At 46.2% G+C, this 18806-nt stretch overlaps 1 protein-coding gene across 2 annotated transcripts in view; it reads left to right on the top strand.

The window, feature by feature from the left end:
• Positions 1-6886, top strand: part of LOC147192536 (protein shisa-8-like) — a 43161-nt gene extending 36275 nt beyond the window's left edge. For both annotated transcript variants that reach the window (XM_086133768.1, XM_086133767.1), the window contains 2 exons: positions 4062-4178; positions 6364-6886. In XM_086133768.1, coding sequence (XP_085989894.1) covers positions 4062-4178; positions 6364-6866 — 620 coding nt within the window. In that variant the 3' untranslated portion in view covers positions 6867-6886. The remainder of the gene's footprint in view (positions 1-4061; positions 4179-6363) is intronic.
• The last annotated feature ends 11920 nt before the right edge of the window (positions 6887-18806 follow it).

The raw sequence follows: 18806 nt of genomic DNA, 5'->3' as shown, positions 1-18806 counted from the left end.
AGGAGAGAGTTGGGGGTTTTTAGGGTGAAGGACAAGGGCTTGGTAACTTTCCGGAGGAATGTCTTTGCTCCAAGGGAGTTGTTAAAATTTTTTTTAAAATATCACCAAATTATTCACCATTACAATCCTCACAAACTCAGTTTTGGGGTCAAGACATACTCAAGTTTATGCTTTATTAATTTAAGTGAGCACATGTGCCAGAAGGCAAGTCTGAGTCACAAACATTTTGTTGCATTTTAAAGCCTTTTAGTTTTTAGTGGATTCCGAGCATGGATGTGTAATGTCGTAGATTTTCTGCCCTATCTTTCCCTCTCACGCGGACAGATGGGATGTTACGAACGACAGTTGAACCTCCAAAGGTCAAAACACCTCTAACATCCATCTATCGGTTTTAATACTGAGCCTACTAGTGCATTTCAGAGCAAGAGACTCTCCACGCTTTGCTTTCTCATCCATCATTGCACTGGGATTTTTTATTTTTTTGTTTGTTTGTTTTTTTAAATCATCCTACCATTCGGCACAGCTATGGGTGGACACTCAAGCAATCGGGTGTGATTCCGCTATGACGCGAGACTCCAGTGCGCGACACTCGCGCCGCATTTATCAGAAAGAAACAGGAGCCTCGTTGATTGGTGATGATTGAAATCATCTTTGACCACTCCCACAGCGGCGCGGCGCTCCCGACTGACAGATCCGCCAGCCCGTGAGAAAGAGTTATGTCAGAGTGATGCTGGCAGAAGCCCTTCCAGCAGTCCTCTACTTTGATGCAGAGCCCTGCTGGCCTACACCACACACACACACACACACACACACACTGATTGAAGCACATGCATTCGAACCCCCACCCCCCCAAGTTGAATGCCCCATAATTCAAATTCTATTTTCACATGAACATAAAAGGACTCCAAAGGCATTTTGTGCATCCCCGAATGAATTATAGTCCCATGTTGACAGCGCGAGTGTCAGGTACATGTTGAAAATGTCCTCCCCCGACTTGCGTGTGCAATAAAGCAAATGTGTGAAATAGACATGCGTGGAAAACAGCTTGTCATAACACGGACACATCAAATGACTTCCCTCTCGACGCTTATCGGGGAATCAAATCATTAGCGCCTCGTCTCGAGTGTTGAGTTTGACTTGACTGAAGTGCACCGCCGCAAAACCGGTTGTCGTGAAATAATTCAAGATGTATGAAAAATACAAGAGAAAGGAGGCAGAACCTGAGCCAGAAAAGCGAAAAGGACCCATACATGGCTGCGCCCGACTCTCTGGGAGCTCTCTGGTGGCTGGGAACAGCCCTGTGGTCAAACTGGAGACGAGCCAAGGATCTTTCCATCAATTAGTTGATTTTTTTTTTCCCCCCTGCAGTCTCTCTCTGGCTAACTGCCTCTCTGATTCTGTTCATTTTTCCCTCCGTGAGAGTTCCATGATGATTTCCACGACTGGCTCACTCGAAGAACGCTTGAGAATGTAGGACATTTCCCTCGACCAGCCTTGTCAAAGTCCTGCTCTTGCAGGCGCGGACAACGCTGGTCGAGGGAAATGTCCGACATCAGGCATACGTCGTCGGGCGTTTGCCGCGGTCGATTACCGGCTCCTTAAATGTTTATTTTGGAAGCGCAGGTGGCAGCAGCCAGACGACAAGCAGTCTCCGCATGCGGCTACGCACACAGAAAACGGGCATCCCGCGGTTGCGCCTCCCAGCTCAGCGTGCCCGTCCGTCCGCAGCGTGTCATCGCCGCATATCAATTACACGGGGAAGTGAAGATGTGCTTCCAATTCAATCGGTCGCCGTAGCCGTCACATCCCTCACTCTCTGTTAAGTCTCCCCGCTTCGGCCCTCGCTGCATTTCCTTCCCTCCGGTGGAGCTGGCGGTCACAGGTGTTAGGTTTACGAGTCTGTAAACGCAGAGAATATAGTAGAACCTCCAAGGTTGTTTGCCGCTGAGGTTTTACAATTCTGACCACCGCTAAAATGCGCGTGGAGAATATAACCGGACTTTTACGAGAACTTCCATCATGAACATTGCATGGTCACCGAGCGCATAGCGTGAGAACTCGGTGAATAATTTACGCGCAATATTAATGGGGGAAGTCGACTGGCTCCATTTTCGTGACCGGTGCAAGTCTGACACGAGGCAGGGTCGAAATTAGCGCAGGGGTGTGCTAGAATTAGTTTCGGTATTTGCCGCTGACGCGTGATGGCAAATGGGGTGTTTTGCGCTGTTGTGGGTGCGAACACAGCCGTCTTGATTCACTAGCAGTAGCATGGGACGTCAGAATGTGAAAAAAATGAGATCCGCTTTATGACTCACCTCCTTCAATAAAAGCTGGAGTGTTTTGTTTTTTAAATGCTCAAAATATGGCCTGTACAGTTACTAAAGTTTTACAATGGTGATAGTTAGACCCTGGAAATTATTATTTCAACTTCCTCAGTCGAAAAAAGAAAAATGCTTTCATCCAAGTTTAACAAAATGGAGGTTTAATAGTAGCTCAGAACAGATTGAGTATACGGTTAGGATTTGAGGTTTTGGAGGGTGGGGGGCAGACAGATACAGTGTGCTTTGCTGATTTCAGCCTACTGCTTTAATTCATTCATTCATTCATCTTCCGAACCGCTTCATCCTCACTAGGGTCGCGGGGGTGCTGGAGCCTATCCCAGCTGTCTTCGGGCAGTAGGCGGGGGACACCCCGAATTGGTAGCCAGCCAATCGCAGGGCACACAGAGACGAACAACCATGCACACCCTCACTCACACCTCGGGACAATTTAGAGTGATCAATCAGCCTGCCATGCATGTTTTTGGAATGTGGGAGGAAACCGGAGTACCCGGAGAAAACCCACGCAGGCCCGGGGAGAACATGCAAACTCCACACAGGGAGGCCGGAGCCGGAATCGAACCCGGTACCTCTGCACTGTGAAGCCGACGTGCTAACCACTGGACTACCGGGCCGCCCTTACTGCTTTAATGACATTCTCAAATGGTTTATGACATCACCGGATAAAGACATGAATTGGAATTTAAAAAGAAATGAACTTATTAAACATGTTAAATATGTTTGCCTTCTCTCAGGGCAACAGCAACGGTTCTTTTCAAGTTCTATTTAGAAATGTGAAAAAAAAATCCAAATAAAAACCCACCACAGTTTCAAACTTTCAATCCTGCATCAGATTGCTGCCTGCACCTTAGAGTGCACCAAAGTCAAAGACAATTAAATTCAGCCCGGGAGCACTCATTTGTATTTCCTCTGCACAAAAGCTTCGCGAGCGGGGAATTGCGTGTTGTTGTCCGTCTCTCACTTTGCAAGTACAAAGTACAAAACAACTAGAATTTGGCCAAAATGTGAAATAAATTAAGCTTTTACATCAATTTTTGGGAATCGATGGCCACTCTTAATTGTTTGGAGTGCAGTATTCTGCAGCAGGTCCACATGTACAACACTGCAGATCATTTTAGTGCGGTTCTGGTCTCCCTCCGAGTCTTTTTAGCGATTGTATGCCCCATAATGTTCACCAAATAGTTTGCACGTTGCATGCGGGGACTCGATGCGAGCTTTATCGGTGCTAACAGCTGCCTGCTGTGGCTGTAAAATAGCGGATGAGAACGGCCGTGGTGAACATTAGCGGCCAAGTTCAAAAGGTCAAACTGGATAAAATGCGTTTCCACATCGCTGTCAGGATGACGTTCATAGCTTTGGGAGTTGTCGTTTTACTCATCACGTGTGTGTGTGTGTGTGTGTGTGTGTGTGGTATTTGTAATTTGCACCTCCAAAGGCAGCATAAATAGATGCGTTTGAATTTCAAGATGAAATATGACATAATGAATCTGACGCATATGCACAAATATCGAGCCTCAAATAATCATTATGTGCACTCCGGCAAAAGAGCCCAACTCTTGCAGCAGCAGAATGCGGTGAACAAGGTTTGCAGAATCACAAAAAAATAACTAAATAAATAACAAAAATACGATGCTAAATTAACTTTCTGTCATTCTTTTCCCAATTTCCCGCCAAATTGTAACGCGGGTTATTCCTCTCTCTCTCGCGCTCTGTTTCTTTTAGATCATAACCATTTGAATAATGCAGCCCTGTCTCCTCTGGGTCCAGCCATGGCCTTGTCTCACCCGCATAACAACCTGGGAATCGGTTTCAACAAGTACTCCTCACTCAAGGGTGTCGGTAAGTCTTGCACGCTTGAAACCCGGCATTTAATCACCCGGCATGTCTCGGCTTCTCATTCCACTGTCGTGGTTTTCCTTTTTATAATTGGGAACCTGGTTATGCATCACATTGAACTGCATTAATAGTCCATTAGCATGATGAAACCGGGGAAGTCCGGCATCGATTTGCAACTGGGATCAGCACACGTCGATGGATGCCTTACGCGTCCGTCTCGAGCTCAGCCACTAGAGCGCTGACAGTTATTGACAGCTGACCTTTCTTTCAATAGAAATGCCAGCTCGTGAACAGAAACGGCATTGGCAATTAAAAAAAAGAAAGAAAGAAAGAAAGAAAGAAAGAAAGAAAGAAAGAAAGGATGAGATGGGACAAAGTGACATGAGGTATGACTCCCAAAAAAAAATAAAATCGAATCCCCACAAACGCTCGCATACAGTTTGTGTCTCTGCAACACGAGTGCGCACGCGCGCCCCAGCGAGGCATTCATGGTGAGTAACAGCAGTCTGGACAGCAGCGGGGCGAGGCGACTCTGTAAAGTCCCGCAACTCACCCTCTGGCTTGCCCGTCGGACACTAAACGCAACATTTGCCGGAGATTAACATCACGCAAAACGCGTGTGGTCCGATGCACAGACGTAAACATTTGATTCCTTCCACGAGAGAAGAACGGAGTGAGGAATGAAGAAAAGACGGCACAAGACCAGACAGACGAACTGTGTTGAATCATTCAATCCAGGGGGATGAATTACGACTTGGTTAGAAAGTGAGCGATGGCTTCCCGAGGGTTGGCCGTTGAGGACCGCGTGGACAAAGTCACACACCGCCACGGACAACTTCCGGGGTTGGTTTGCGAGGTGGAACTTTTCTCAACACATTTCACACCGCAGACGACCTTCGAAAGCGACATAATATTACCACATTATTATATCATTCCTATTTCCGCCGAAACTCGACAAATACATTTTATTTAGTGACAGAGCAGAGCAGAACGCACAGATGGCCAAAAAAAAAACAAAACTACAAGCGTACTCGTACGCAGGGAAACTGGAAGACGACACCTTTTTTGGAAACAGCTTGTTTTTTCTTGAGGAAGCAAATTATTCATAAAGGGGGAAAACAAGGTTGATGGTGTCTTAAGGCGAGTGTGTGAGTGTGTGTGTGTGTGTGTGTGTGTTGGGGGGAAAAGGGGCTGCAGTGGTGATGACCGAGCAGCAGAGTCGCGTTAATCCGACATGACATGCTGAACCCGTTCTACTTTCATTTCCCGACAGTTTTGTGCAACACTCCCTCATCATCTTCCTTCACCCAATTTTTTATTTTTTATTTTGGTTTTGTTTTGTTGCTCGTTTCTCTTCGAAGTCATTGTCCTCATCTTTTCCTAATTCTTCATGATCAGAGTGCAGACAATTCCAATGAAAAAAATGCAGCACTCGCATTCTCTGGGGCGCAAACAGCCCGCGGATGTCGTCTCCCCGAACTGAGTTTTCCGTTTGCTCATTAGACGAGAGATTAGCCGCGTGTTAGGGAAAGATCAGAATTGATGAACGGATTGTCGAGGATTCTCCTGTTTTGCTTTGAATGAAGCGTTTCACTTTTTTTTTTCCCCCTACCGATACGAGTACGATTATTCACTCACGTTCAAGAATGTGAACTCATTACATCTGTAACACATCGTGATTGTTCCAAAAGGAAAGATGTCATTTTCTGGCGAGGAAGACTTACTCAATGTCCTATTTTTATTTTATTTTATTATTTTTGGGCTTTCAGTATCGGTGGCCAGTATCGGCATCACCCATGACTACCCAATCGCTTAAAATAGTGCCGGTATCATCTCGCTACTGATACTTGGTATCGATACTCGCCCATCCCTAGTTACGTGGCACGTCATGCCCGATTTTTTTTTTTTTAATGCTGTATATTATCTATATTTTCTGCCATCTAAATCAACACAAACAATATTGCATGTAGATATGAGGTCACATGTAACTGTTTTCCTATCTCTCATTGTGTTTACAGTCAACAAATCCGAATTTCTCCAGACTAACAAATTGATCATCTCTTGATTTACATTTATAAATCACATCCAAAGACGTAAAATATAAAAATATCTAATATCCACTTTCTGTTGTAAGACAAGAGCAGAGCTGAGCAGTCATGTACGAGTTCTCTCTGTCCTCTTCGTCCAGATACGGCACCCCGAGACTACTACAAGAGCTACCCGATGGTGGATTACACCCACCGCCAGTCTCCTCCGACTTTCCAGCCAATCAACTTCCACCCGAAGGAGAAATCCTTCCTCCCGCCACCCGACATCCACGCTCCGCTGGCCATTACCATCAACTCCTCCCAGATCCCCAAGCCCAAGATCTCCAAGACCAACACCCACCCGCTGACGTCGGGCTCGGCCTTCAAAGCGTGGGACCCCAGCAAGGGCCACGCCCAGCGGCCGGCCGCCTCGCACGTGGTCCTTCAGCCGCCGCAGCATCACCACGCCGTCCAGCAGCGGCATCACCAAGCGCTGCACCACCAGCCCAACAGCCGGCGCCAGGCCTACTCCAACAAACGGCAGTTCAGCATCGAGACGCTGCCCGAGCTCTTCTCCCAGCCGCTGGGTTACGGCCACTCGCCGCACGTGCACCCCAAGCACAAGGGACTGCCGACCAACAGCAAAACGGAGGTCACCGTTTGAACACCGAGATGTCCGGAAGGGGAGGGGAAAAAAAAAAAAAAAAAGGCATGCCCTGATATCTTTTATATCCGCGGCTTAAGTGGAGGAGGGGCAAGCAAATATCGTGTATGATAAGATTTTTTTTTTCAATGACTGCATTTTCCTTATCATCGTCGATAAAAACACGGGTGAGCTTTGTAAGATTACAGGATCGGAGGCGCAGACAAGCCGTGGCGGCCGTGATGTAAATAATCGATCGGCTTCTCAGGGTGTTGGCGTAGCGCTTAAGTCCGCTCCGTCCCACCCGCCTCCGAACGCTCGCGACTCGCCGTTGCTCTGTGGCGAGGAAATCACACGCGGCGGCTCTATTTACCCTGCATGCGCCAGCTCACTCTACCCATTTTTTTTGTCCTATCCGAGTCTGCCAGGGCAGTGTTTTGCGCCCCCCCCCCCCCGAGACTGTAGCTTCCCATCACCAGAGACAATGCCATCAAGTTGTCAGTTCCCACCACCCTCCGGCCCGAGGCGGAGTCAGAGATCAGCCTGGCGATTCGTAGCAGAGAGGAGGGGTGAGGCTTATTTGCTTTATTCCAGCGGCAAATAAAAGGATGAGAGGGATGCCGACCACAACGGCGGCACAGACTACACGCTGGTCGAAAACTACCGAGGGTTTACCCGGGAGCGTCAGAGACCACAACGCAGGCCCAAACTCATCAGATTCTTCTCTCATCACACAACAGCCTCGGAAACCGCACACAAGAACAAGAAAGCTCCGTTGCGGCAGATTGCGCATCCCAGTCAAGCTCCCTCATGGCGCTGCGAATAGCAAACATGCTTCAGAACGTTCCACAATGGCTGCAAAAACACAACACCCGTCGAGATCTTTTTGAAGTCATTTCCCCCCCTTTGTCAGCAAAAGAGTTGAAAAGGGTGATGTGTTCACACTCGCATGAAGACTTTCGTGGTTTGGTCGCAAAATATGCACGCCGGAATCGAAAAAGCCCTTATTGTGTGTTTCTAGTGCTGCGACTTTAATTGCCTGTGCGATGGGAAACTAATCAACCTTAATTGCTAATATTGACCTTTAACTACACAAATAATGGCCGCAGGAGCGATGACGGGACAACATTAATATTTCAGAGTATTGCGCAATTATTGCTTTGCTGTGCAACAAAAGGGTCAAAGTGGCATTTAAATATTTTCTGTCTTAATGGCGCCCTTTGAGTAGACGCGGAGCAGGTGGCAGGATGGAGAAGTCCAACGCCAGAAAAATATGCAGTCAATATATTTTCTTTTTAAATGTGTTTATTTGAAGCCCACAATGAACAACGAGCACACCCGTCACACGATGTGTGTTGTGCTTTCTTCCCCCCCCCCCTTTGAGAAAACTCAAAGGCGAGAGTAAAACGGCGCAAATGACGTTTGCGATATAATCGATGATGATGTATGTGGAGCAAGCCTCAAAGCAAAACCTTCCATTTATCACCTAGCCAGAGGTGCTGTACTGTTTCAATAAAGAGCCCGAATAGAAACCACGCGCATCGCTCAAGAGGAACGTAATTGTGGTTCGGGGGGGGGGGGGGGGGGGGGCAAAACACACGTTTCACAGAGGCCTCTTCATCAACGCGATATGTTAAAATCACAAGAACGTTCGAAAATAGATGAGGAAGAAGCCCACAAACGTGCCCCACCAACTATCCTCCATTCGTTCATCGGACGGCGTACAAAAGTGGTTCGACAAGAGTCGGTTTCCGATCATTCAGTCCTCTTAAATAAAACGGTTTCACGGCGTTGAATTTATGAGAAATAAAATAAGTCATGAGTTCGTCGAAATTTCACAAGCACGTGTTATTTCTTCTTAGATTTTGAGATCTCAAATACAGTTGCCGATGTATACGTTTGAACATGGACCCAATGAAAGACTTAAATCAGACTACTATGAATCCAAGGCATCCCCTAAAACAATTCATTGATCGAAAATAATGACCGGATTTACTAGAACGGTAAAACATGAAACAAAAAAAAAACAAATTTTTTAAACCCTAAATAAATGAATCCTTCAGTTGTGTCAAAGGTATTGCAACATTTCTTCTATGTTCAATGTCATTCTAGAAAAAAGTTCACCATCTCATTTGAGTTCCACTCATGATTGGAACCTGATCGTTTTGTGGGGCAGCGACGCCTTTCCAGCGTGCATCGGTTAGCCGCATTCTGCAATTTGCATCTCAGTAAAAAGGAGCCACGAACGTACACAAGTGCGGGAGGGGCGGTGAAAAAAAAAAAATGGAAGCGGCATCGTTAAACTTTAATGCCAGAGAATAAATTAGCAATATAATGCCCCGCTCGTGCCAACGCCGCCGTACCACTCGGCTGGCGCTGGCGTGCTTTTGTAAGAAGGGATCCGCTGAGAATGAGGAGGGGGTCCGGGGAGGTGGGGGATCAGGAATACAAAAGCATCAATGGGATGCGCGTCAAACACATTTTGCGCGGATGCGCTTGCCAGCGACGCACAGCATGCTACTGCAGGTTCCTTTGTCAAGGCCCTCCCCCTTCTCACTGACTTTTTAATTCCTGCGCGGTCACTTCAGAGGAGAATATTCTGCAGGGGGGCGGGGGTCCAACCCGAACCGCTCGGAAAGCATCAGAGGTTCAGAACCGACACCGATGAATAGCGAGAAACGAAGCAATAGGTTTCAAGGAAGCAATAAGTGCCCGACTGTCCGTCGTAAGAGTTTCGTTGGTCAATGAGCGCCTGTGAGGAGACAGACGCAAAAAAAAAAAAAATGGGGTTGACATGGATGATTTTCCACCCAGATTTGACATTGATGTCTTGGTGGTCTCTCGCCACTCAGACGCACTCGGGAGCGTTTTTTTTGCATTTTCCATCAAGGTCTTTCAAAGCAGCACTGAGCTCAGAAGTAAAGCGCGCAACGTGGAAGCCGCACCCACCGCTCTCCGTTTACTGCCCAGGATTGGAACCCGCAACAAGCTCTTCGGGGTGAGATGGCCCCGCCTCCATTTTAAAGCCACGTTGCGAATTGGGGATTTAGACTTTTTCATCCTTGGGAGAAACTCCTCATCGAAGTACAGGTGTACAAAGAGGACACAAAAAGGTTTTCTATTTCCAACCTGGATCCAGGAAGCCCCCCCGCGGCATGTTTGTTTTGGGGGGGTTCCATCCTCAATGTTGGACGGGCCGCTATAAAAGGCCTGAGATGGACAACACCGTGTAAATATTTGCACGAGGGAGGTGCAATACTAAATGATATCTTCTGTAGATTGTCCACAGAGCGGTGGTGGGCAAAAGCAGGACCGAAAGGCTTGAAAAAGGGGGAGGAAAAAAGACGAGGACGCCCGACTGATGCTTTGACATCCAAAACTTTTGGATCATCATCATCATCATCTTCGAGCGTAATTCGCGCCAATAAGTAACTGAAACGGTGGCGACGCTGACTCGGCTCGGCGCCGACTGACTGTTTGTAAATTTCTCTAGAAGAAACAAGCGCACAAGTATTCTACCGCAGGTTTTCACGAATGCGACCTGGTAGACATACTTGGGCGAAACGATTCCCTAGCAATATGTAGATTACGGTGTCTGGTTCAATGGTTTCTTTTTTGGGTTTCCGTCTGTTTTTGTTGGTTGCTTTGATTGGTTTGTTGGTTTGTTTTTTTTGTATTGTGCTTTTTCAAGAATGGAAACAACAACAAAGTATTTATATTCATGTTCATCTGACCAATGAAAGTTAGAAGTGCTTCCAGATTTTAGACTCATGGCTGCGCGACGTTCATCCCCAACCCAGCTCACGTTCCCTTCTTCTCCCCCCCCACCCCCCCAGATGATGTCATACTTTTGAAACTTGTGATCTTTTGGCATTGTGTGGTCCACGCGCCCTCATGTGATTGATGTGCTAACATATTGCATTCTATCAAAGTGCTTTGGCCAACACGCGAGTTGAAAGTTGGGAGGAGGATTCAGATTTGTATTTGCAAAAAAAAATATATATATATATATATATATAATAATAATGGAGAATATGAAGTCATACTTTATTTCAGGATAAACTGTACCAGGCAGCAGTAGGTTGCCTTTGATTGCTATGTACTAACTGTGTATATACAGTCTGTATGCTGTCCCACTTGTCTGCTGTGAAATGTGTTGAGTACTCAGCTTACAGTATATAAGGGCTTTTTATAGATATTAATGCAGACTGGGTAATCTGATGTCACACACTGTAACTCAAGTCAAATTTCTTTGGAGGTTTTTTTTTTTTTTTTTTAAAGGGATATGAAATGAATTTTCATGCATACAAAAACTACAATTAAAATGGCGCCAGCCTGTGTGTCCTGTTTGAATAAATCTTTGTGAAATACAGCCGTCATCTTGTGCTGCTGCTGCTGCTATTTATTATTGATTAATTAATGGATTAATTAATGGATTAATTAATTGATGCATTCCTGCGCAGGTTACGAGATATCTCGCACGCGCTGTACTTTGCATCCACATTTGATAAAAACATCCAAACGGAAGGCGACTTGTCATCATCACCGACGGGGAGCGTTAAACTGGCAGAGGAGGGAGGAGCCAGGCAGCCAAACAGCCCTGTGACATTATTGGTGGTTTTGAAATGAGGCCCTCCCCTAAATGTCGGCCTGCTAACCCGATATCCTTACGGGTTTAGGAGTCTTGATGGAACTATGATTTTTAAACACAATATAATATGCAAGATGATGTCATGATGACAGCTGACACTGGCGGCAGTGCTCAGGAAGAGATGGAGAAGGTGATGTCATTTAAGGTTGACGGTTCCCAAACAAGACTAGAAAAACACACAGAAGCATGCAGGTTTGTTCTCCCACACACGCACACACGCACACACGCACACACGCACACACGTGCATTCGTAGCCTGAGGTATTGCGCTTCAGAAGGGGCATGTCGCCTCTTGATTTGTTCTGACATCATGTGGGATTCAACCGGACGTGTTTTTTGTGGCTTATGAACTAGCGCTGTGTTTTCTAGTGTTTGAGTGTGTTGAGTCACCCACATGAAGAAGACAATAAAATGTGCAGAGGCAAGTGTTGTGATCTCCAACCCCCCCCCCCCCCCCCGCCAATAGAATAGGACGACATCATGAGGAAAATGTTTTTCACCATTTTTTTTTCCACCCAGCTCAATTTATATCGCATTAAATGTTAATTACAAACACTCTGGCATCCACAATATATTATGAAGGGGTACAATTTGGTCTAGACCTAAAATAATAGCAAGGAGAAACATTTTTTTTATATAAAATTCAGATTCATTGAATGTTCCGACGCATCACGGTGAGTCTCAGCTCCTGCGCGGAGTTTCAATGACCTCCCTGTGATTACTTTGCGTCCAGAGGACACCGCACCTCTCGCCAAAACTCGGCTGGAATACACTCCAGTTCACCCGCGAGCCTAATGGGGACAACCGCTATTGAAAATTGATGAATTCTCTGACTCCATTGTCCCCAGCACGGCGATAACAGAAGATACCCAATTCCCATTCTATGCTGACCCAAAAGTAGACAAACAACTAAATTCCTGCCAAGTAGGCCAGTGTGTCCCGCCCAAAAAAATAATATGCCTCCAAATGTAACAATAGGGGAGAAATGCCATTTTACCAGCTCACCTTTATGCACCCTTCCAAAGAAGGGATTTTAACAGGCACCTGACAGAGCCAGATAAGACAGGAACTGCCGCACAAAGCCATTGACTACAGACGACATACACAAAGTCGGGAGGAGGAGAATCAGGATGGGGACGGGTGGGGAGGGTGGGGGGGGGGGGTAAGGGGGTGTATCAATCCTCTGAAGAAACACTGTCAAAAAGAGAATGATGGCATGAATGAGACCGTCCCCGATTATACCGAAATAATAAAAGGCAAGACAAAAGACGGGTGAGGGAAGGGAGATGACATTTCCAGCTGCATGGGGACGCGGGAAGGAAGATGAGAGACGCGCACGACGAACAGAAGGCGACATCAAGCACTCCAAGCCAAAGAGGCAGCAAGAACCAAAGGGCATATGCAAGTGTTGCGGCAAAAAGGGAGTGGGGGGGGGGGGGGGGGGTTGGGGGTGCGCAACCAGAGTGAGACACAAGCGGTGTGAAGGTTAATCCAGTTTGTCCTGTTGTTGATGGAGAGTTGACAGCGCAGCAAACATGGCCGCTGCCCACTGAACTGTTCAATGTCAAGCAGGCGCCAATTAATCCGCCGGGCTTCTCGCGCATCCGCACGCTCAAACCGGTTGAAATTTGAACAACAACAAAAATAATAAATGGACAGGGCTGCAAAACCAAACAACCGTTATACGGCAACTATTCCATCATAAAAGTCAGTAAGAGTAATACTTTTCAAAAAAGTACAAGGAACAGAAAGCAGCGAGCCTACTTCTCCGTTTCATCACAAACTGGGAAGTGGTCACCAAGATACGAACGAGTGCGAGAACCGGTCGGGCTGCGGTTCAAAAAGGTTGGACAGTGAGTGAGTTAAAGGGAGGAAAGGTTGAGGACATGAGGAGGAAAGAGAGTTTAGAGTACTTTTAGACGGATGCCTCCTGTCAATCAGCGCCATTCACCGCTTCCGAAACTCATTTCAAGTGCGGATCTCCTGAGGAGGAACACATAGCAATCTAAAAAGTGCCCGAGATCAAGCTGCACACATCCCCTCTTCAAGCAAAAAATAAATAAAATTATATAGCACTCTTCCGCCCTTCTCCATTTCTCAAATGGCATATAATGGATTAAAATGACATCACTCCTCAACAAGGCATGATGAATATGAGCCAAAATGTAACACCGCGTGGTCTAAAGCAGCCATTCGACGTTTTTGGGCCCCTCGGAGCCCTTTCACGTCGCAAAACGTTTTCTTGGATTCAGCACAAAAACAATTCAAACGACAAGAAGCCATGAGAAATACAACCCACCATGACACTCAATGGAGTTGTGATTTTGACAGCGTCTGGGAGCCCGACATTTGTTTCACTTCAACCAGTCAGTCTCATCTTCGAGTATGCTTACGTGAAATGAATACAGTACCTCAAACCGTGAAAATGTCACAGAAAACGTGTCCTTGATTAAGCTACAGTCATCTTGACCATTAGGGGGAAGAAAAGAAAAGAAAAGAAAAAGTTGATGAATGCATTCGGACAAAAATTTAATTTAAAATCTTGCATTGGAACAACAAAGAGGTTAAAAGGAAGACAAGGCTCGATCAATAGACGCGTTTTAAAGGGGAACGATCGCAATGGGGGCCGGACAGCAGGCGGCGCATAAAACTGATGGATCGGTTCAGCAGAGACGTCCTGCGCAACATTAATTCAACAGAAATCCCAGATTATCGGACGCGTCCATAATGAGTGGGTTTACGCGGGTGCTCTTTTAAATGAACTCTTGGGGAAGCGGAGTCAGTAAATCAGTCGGCCGGGCAGGTATCAGGCCTCTCATTCTGTCCTGTTGGGCGCTCACCCGGACCGACCTCGAATCCAACACTATCAATCAGCTGGGAGGCTTTCCGCTAAAGACGCTACGCTAGCTTTTTAGCTGACCAAGCATGCCTGCAAGCGCAGTTTACCAAACAGAATATTAAGCTGCGTGAATATATATATTTTTTTAAGGTCATTAGATTGGTTCTGCTGGTCTTTATTCCTGATCCATTTCAAGTGAGGAAATGTCTTTTCAGCGGGAATTCATATTCAGAGCACCCCAAAATAGTCCATGCAGGCAGGATGTAAACACGAGCCTGAGCGAGTGCCATCCAGTGGGAGGAAAAAAAAAAAAAAGGAGACAAAATGGAATGGTTCTGCTGCTCGAGAGGAATTTAAAAGCTTCCAGGCTTGTTCTAATTTTAGTGTATCACAGTCTGAATCAAAACAGCCTCCATGCCAACAAGGCTGAAGCCGCCTTAATGTGGTGCCTATGAGCTCCATTAAAAACAGGACACGCAAGCATCTCTTGCCACAATTTGGCCCGTGACGGCCAGTAAACAACCGCCATGTTGTTTTGGCCGTTTACTGTCGGACGCCACAAGATGTGGCAGTTTTCCAGCGTCTCGTACAAATTTCTGCAACCTCAGCTCAGCGTGTGCTTTTCACCTCTCCGGACCTCAACCTGCTTTGCTCAACGGTTCTGCTACTACGGCGCACTCAGACCCAATTGGCTCGCGTTAGCTAGCGGTTAACTGGAGTGGATTCACACTACACGTAAATCTTTTGTCCAGTTGTGAAAACGTCTCTCAAAACAGGCCGTTCGGATGGCAACAGTGAGTAGCCCTCACTTAGCCGCAACGCCCAAGCTCCACCCCCAATTACTGAGGTTGTGAAGTGTAAATTTAAGTGCAAGCCTACTCTCCTTAGCCTCGGGTGTGTTTTTTTTTTCTTCCAAAGAACCTCATAGAACTTAAATAGTGATTAATACTGCATACCGTATGTTCCCTTTAATGCGTAAATCACTCCCGAAATGTGCACATGTTGAAATAACCGATATTGTCATCAGAAATATGCAAGTAATATTGCAGACGGGCTGGATAGTTTGCGGGGGTGCTTACACGAAAGCCAACATAAGGCGCTTGCCCGCTTAGCTCAAACTGATCAGGCTGCTTCAAGTCGTCGCGTGGCTTTCCACACACAAATATTCTCGCTTATGCGCGCGCACACACGGCCACAAATAAAGCACAGGCAAGCCGATGCACACACGCACCCTAACCAGCAGCGTCCAGATGGGCCGAGCCAAGGGCATTCCAGCAAATAAGAGCGAATGCCGAGCGATGCGGCAGAAGGTCTCGAGGACAGTTCACATTTCTCCTTGTATTTATGCATCCATGTTTTTTAATATGCAAGGTCATGGCAGCGGCTTGACGGGGGGGGATAAGGAGCTCGCAGCAGCTGTTGACATAAGCGAGTCCAAATGGGTGACCCGGCCAGGTGCTTGGCTGTCCCCAGCAGGTTGGCGGGAGATGCTGAGACAGAACCTGGACTCGGTGAAGAAGTCGTAACCGGAATGAAATGAAGGACGACTTTGACTTTGTCTCCGAAACTTGAAATGACGCAACCGTACGATGCAGCTCATTGAACATTTTGCCATGACTACTTAAAGCGCTAATCTCGTCCCGCGTGAGGGGAAACATGTTACATTGGACTGTCATGTTCAAACTACAAAGCATGACAGAAAATCATGAATGAGTGCCCAACGCTGTCTTCAGAAGAAATATTACAAGAAGGCTTTGTGCCATTACGACTTTACAAGAAAAAAAATGGATGACGACAAATGAGAGAGGTGGAAAAAAAAAAAAGTCTCGGTTGAGAAGGCGAAAGAGAGAAATGAAGCGACAAAGCCTGGGAAGCGCAGCAAGGGTGCAGTCAAGCAAAAGGTCTCTGGGTAATTTGGAGCAAATCGGGCAAGAGGGATCCAAAGTACAGTTCGGAGACTACGGGAAGCGGGTCCAAATGAAAGAAAAGACACAAAGGGCATTGTGAAGGGAAGCGTGCTTGGAGGGAAAGAACACGAGGACAACTCAACTGAGGTGGGAGACCATCAGAGGGAAAGAACCAAAACAAAGTAAACTAGGAGGAGGGTCCAGAGATGAACCGCGCCTTTTGCTAACCGAGGCTAGACTGCAACCATTCGATGCATGTCAAGTGACACCCACAGCAGATACGCCTGAGCAAGCATGACTGGGCGAGAATAATCATCATCTTCCTTTTCCAGCGCCACGCCGAGCTTCATTATTTGCCCTGACACAAACCAATACGTGCATTTATTTGCACCGTTTCATGCGGATCGCACACAACGTGAACTCTGAACGGAGAGAGACACGTTTTGTTCCCGGGAGCCACATGGCGCATATTAATTAATGCTCAAAGTGCCAGGTTAACCTTAAAAAAAAAAACAGTACATGAAACCCTTAGTTCTGCATATCAAAGGCTAATTGAAGCATCAAGTCTTTGTGATGTAGTTCACTGCAAGGGGAGAGCCAGTGGGAAAAAAAAAATCCTAATAAAAATCTCTTTGCAAGCCTTCTCGCTCACCATAAAGGGCCTTTCAACACGCATATTACAATTGTTTTTATTGCCGTGTGTTAAAGGCTCACCAAGGAACCTCCACGGCGAAGCGCCTCAAAAGCGCAAAGGTAGCGATGTGACAGAAGGCAAAGTCTCAACGAAATGATGTTACTATAACACAGTCTGTCTGTTCTGTACAATATAAGCAATGCAATTCATAACATGTTAAATTACTTTTTTTTTTAATCTGCAGGAAAAACACATTCTCTGTCCCTCACGATTCCTCAAGTTTCTCTTGAAGCATCTCGGCACTTCGAGCGAATGTGCCTTCAGAATTATTTTATGAACATTCATGTTAGAGGACGAGGACTTCATTTCTGGTCACCGTGACGTGGATGTTTGAAGCCCTGAGAGGAATTACACCATCGAATGACGCGATGTGACATTTCTATCTCAAGGGCAGCAAAGGCTCAGTTCATTGGCATTCGAACCGAAAGGTCGGAGACTCAACTCACAAGAAAGCAAAGCCTCTGTTGGACAGTATATTGCACTACTGTATAGTATGCGTGTATGACCGGTTGCTGTACAAAATTACAGCAGATCTGAGACCGGGGAACTACTGTATGGCTGGTGTGCATCAGCTGGCACAACACGGGGAAGCATTTACCTTCAGTAAAATGGGATTTATGAGCAGGCACAGCGGCTGCGTGACCTGTTGACCGAGTGGTTCCTTTTAAATCGCGGCACAAACAACACAGCCAAACTCAATCTGGCATGAAACAGCACTTAAACTCAAAAACAAGAGAAACACTGCCTTCTAGTGGTTGTTCTAAGAACTGCGGAGATATTTTATCATTACAGGTTCTTGACCTTCAAACTTGCACAAAGCACGGTTGAAAAGCAACATCACAAGATGAATTTAATTTTGACTTACGTGTAAATTGTTTAACATTTAGTACAGCGTTATCTGTAGTTCACGGCATAGTCGTGTTGTTTATAAAAATAGTAGCATTGTAGCTGTTACCATTGCACGATATAATTCCACAGTGATCGTAATTAGCAGGGGATGACAAGCAATCTCTGCCATCAATAGCGAAACACAATTGGCACAACCCAGTTTATAATCGCTTGGTATGACATATAGCAAGAAATTAAACTCATAACATTTGTCTGAAGTCTCACACCCGCCACACCTCTCGATAACCTCGCATCATACCTCAATATGCGTGTTCAAGTTGGTCGGCGAGCTTTTGAAAGCCGTGAGCTGCTGCCACCGGTACTTTTGTCAAGTTTGCAGCGCAAACGAAAGGAGTTGCTTCAGAACAGGAGTGTCAAACTCAGGTCGCTGGAGGGCCGCTGCTGTCCTGTATGTTTTCCAAGTCTCCGGGTTGCAAGTTGCAACACACCGGATTCAAATGAACAGGTTCAATGGCAGGCTTCCGCAGAGCTTGCTGATGACTTCTCCAAGGGATGTGCGATGGTTTGCTGTCTTTTCTCACTGCTGCTAACACGGAAAAACTGAACATTTTGACCGACCAAATTGTTTGGCTGCACTTCATTTGAGTGTGGCGAGCTGTCATCGTGTGGGTGCGACGCATCGCGTACAAACGGGAGTGTGTCGGGAACTAGAAACTACGTTTCCTGTATGCTTCTCATCCAACCACAAAATCTACTCGATCTATCCGAGCTCGATTTCCTTCGGGTTGTTCATCTGAACGATGATAAACTGGAATGAACGCAATTTAAAATGAAATAATAAAGTGTGCGTGTGTCAATCGTAGCAAGTACAAATACCTATCCAAATAAAGTCAGTAAAATAACTACTCCATTATAGTATAAATGCCCCAAATTTCAATTGAAGTAAGGCAACAAAGTATTTTTGCTTTTTTAGTTGACACCCAAGATTTAAAAAACAAAAAAGCCAAAATAACACAAGAAAG

Source organism: Hippocampus guttulatus, chromosome 16, assembly GCF_054856545.1.
Source record: "Hippocampus guttulatus isolate MCC_2025c chromosome 16, RoL_Hgut_1.0, whole genome shotgun sequence".
NCBI classification, from domain to species: Eukaryota; Metazoa; Chordata; class Actinopteri; order Syngnathiformes; family Syngnathidae; genus Hippocampus; species Hippocampus guttulatus.
This window is presented reverse-complemented; position numbering and strand designations above follow the sequence as displayed.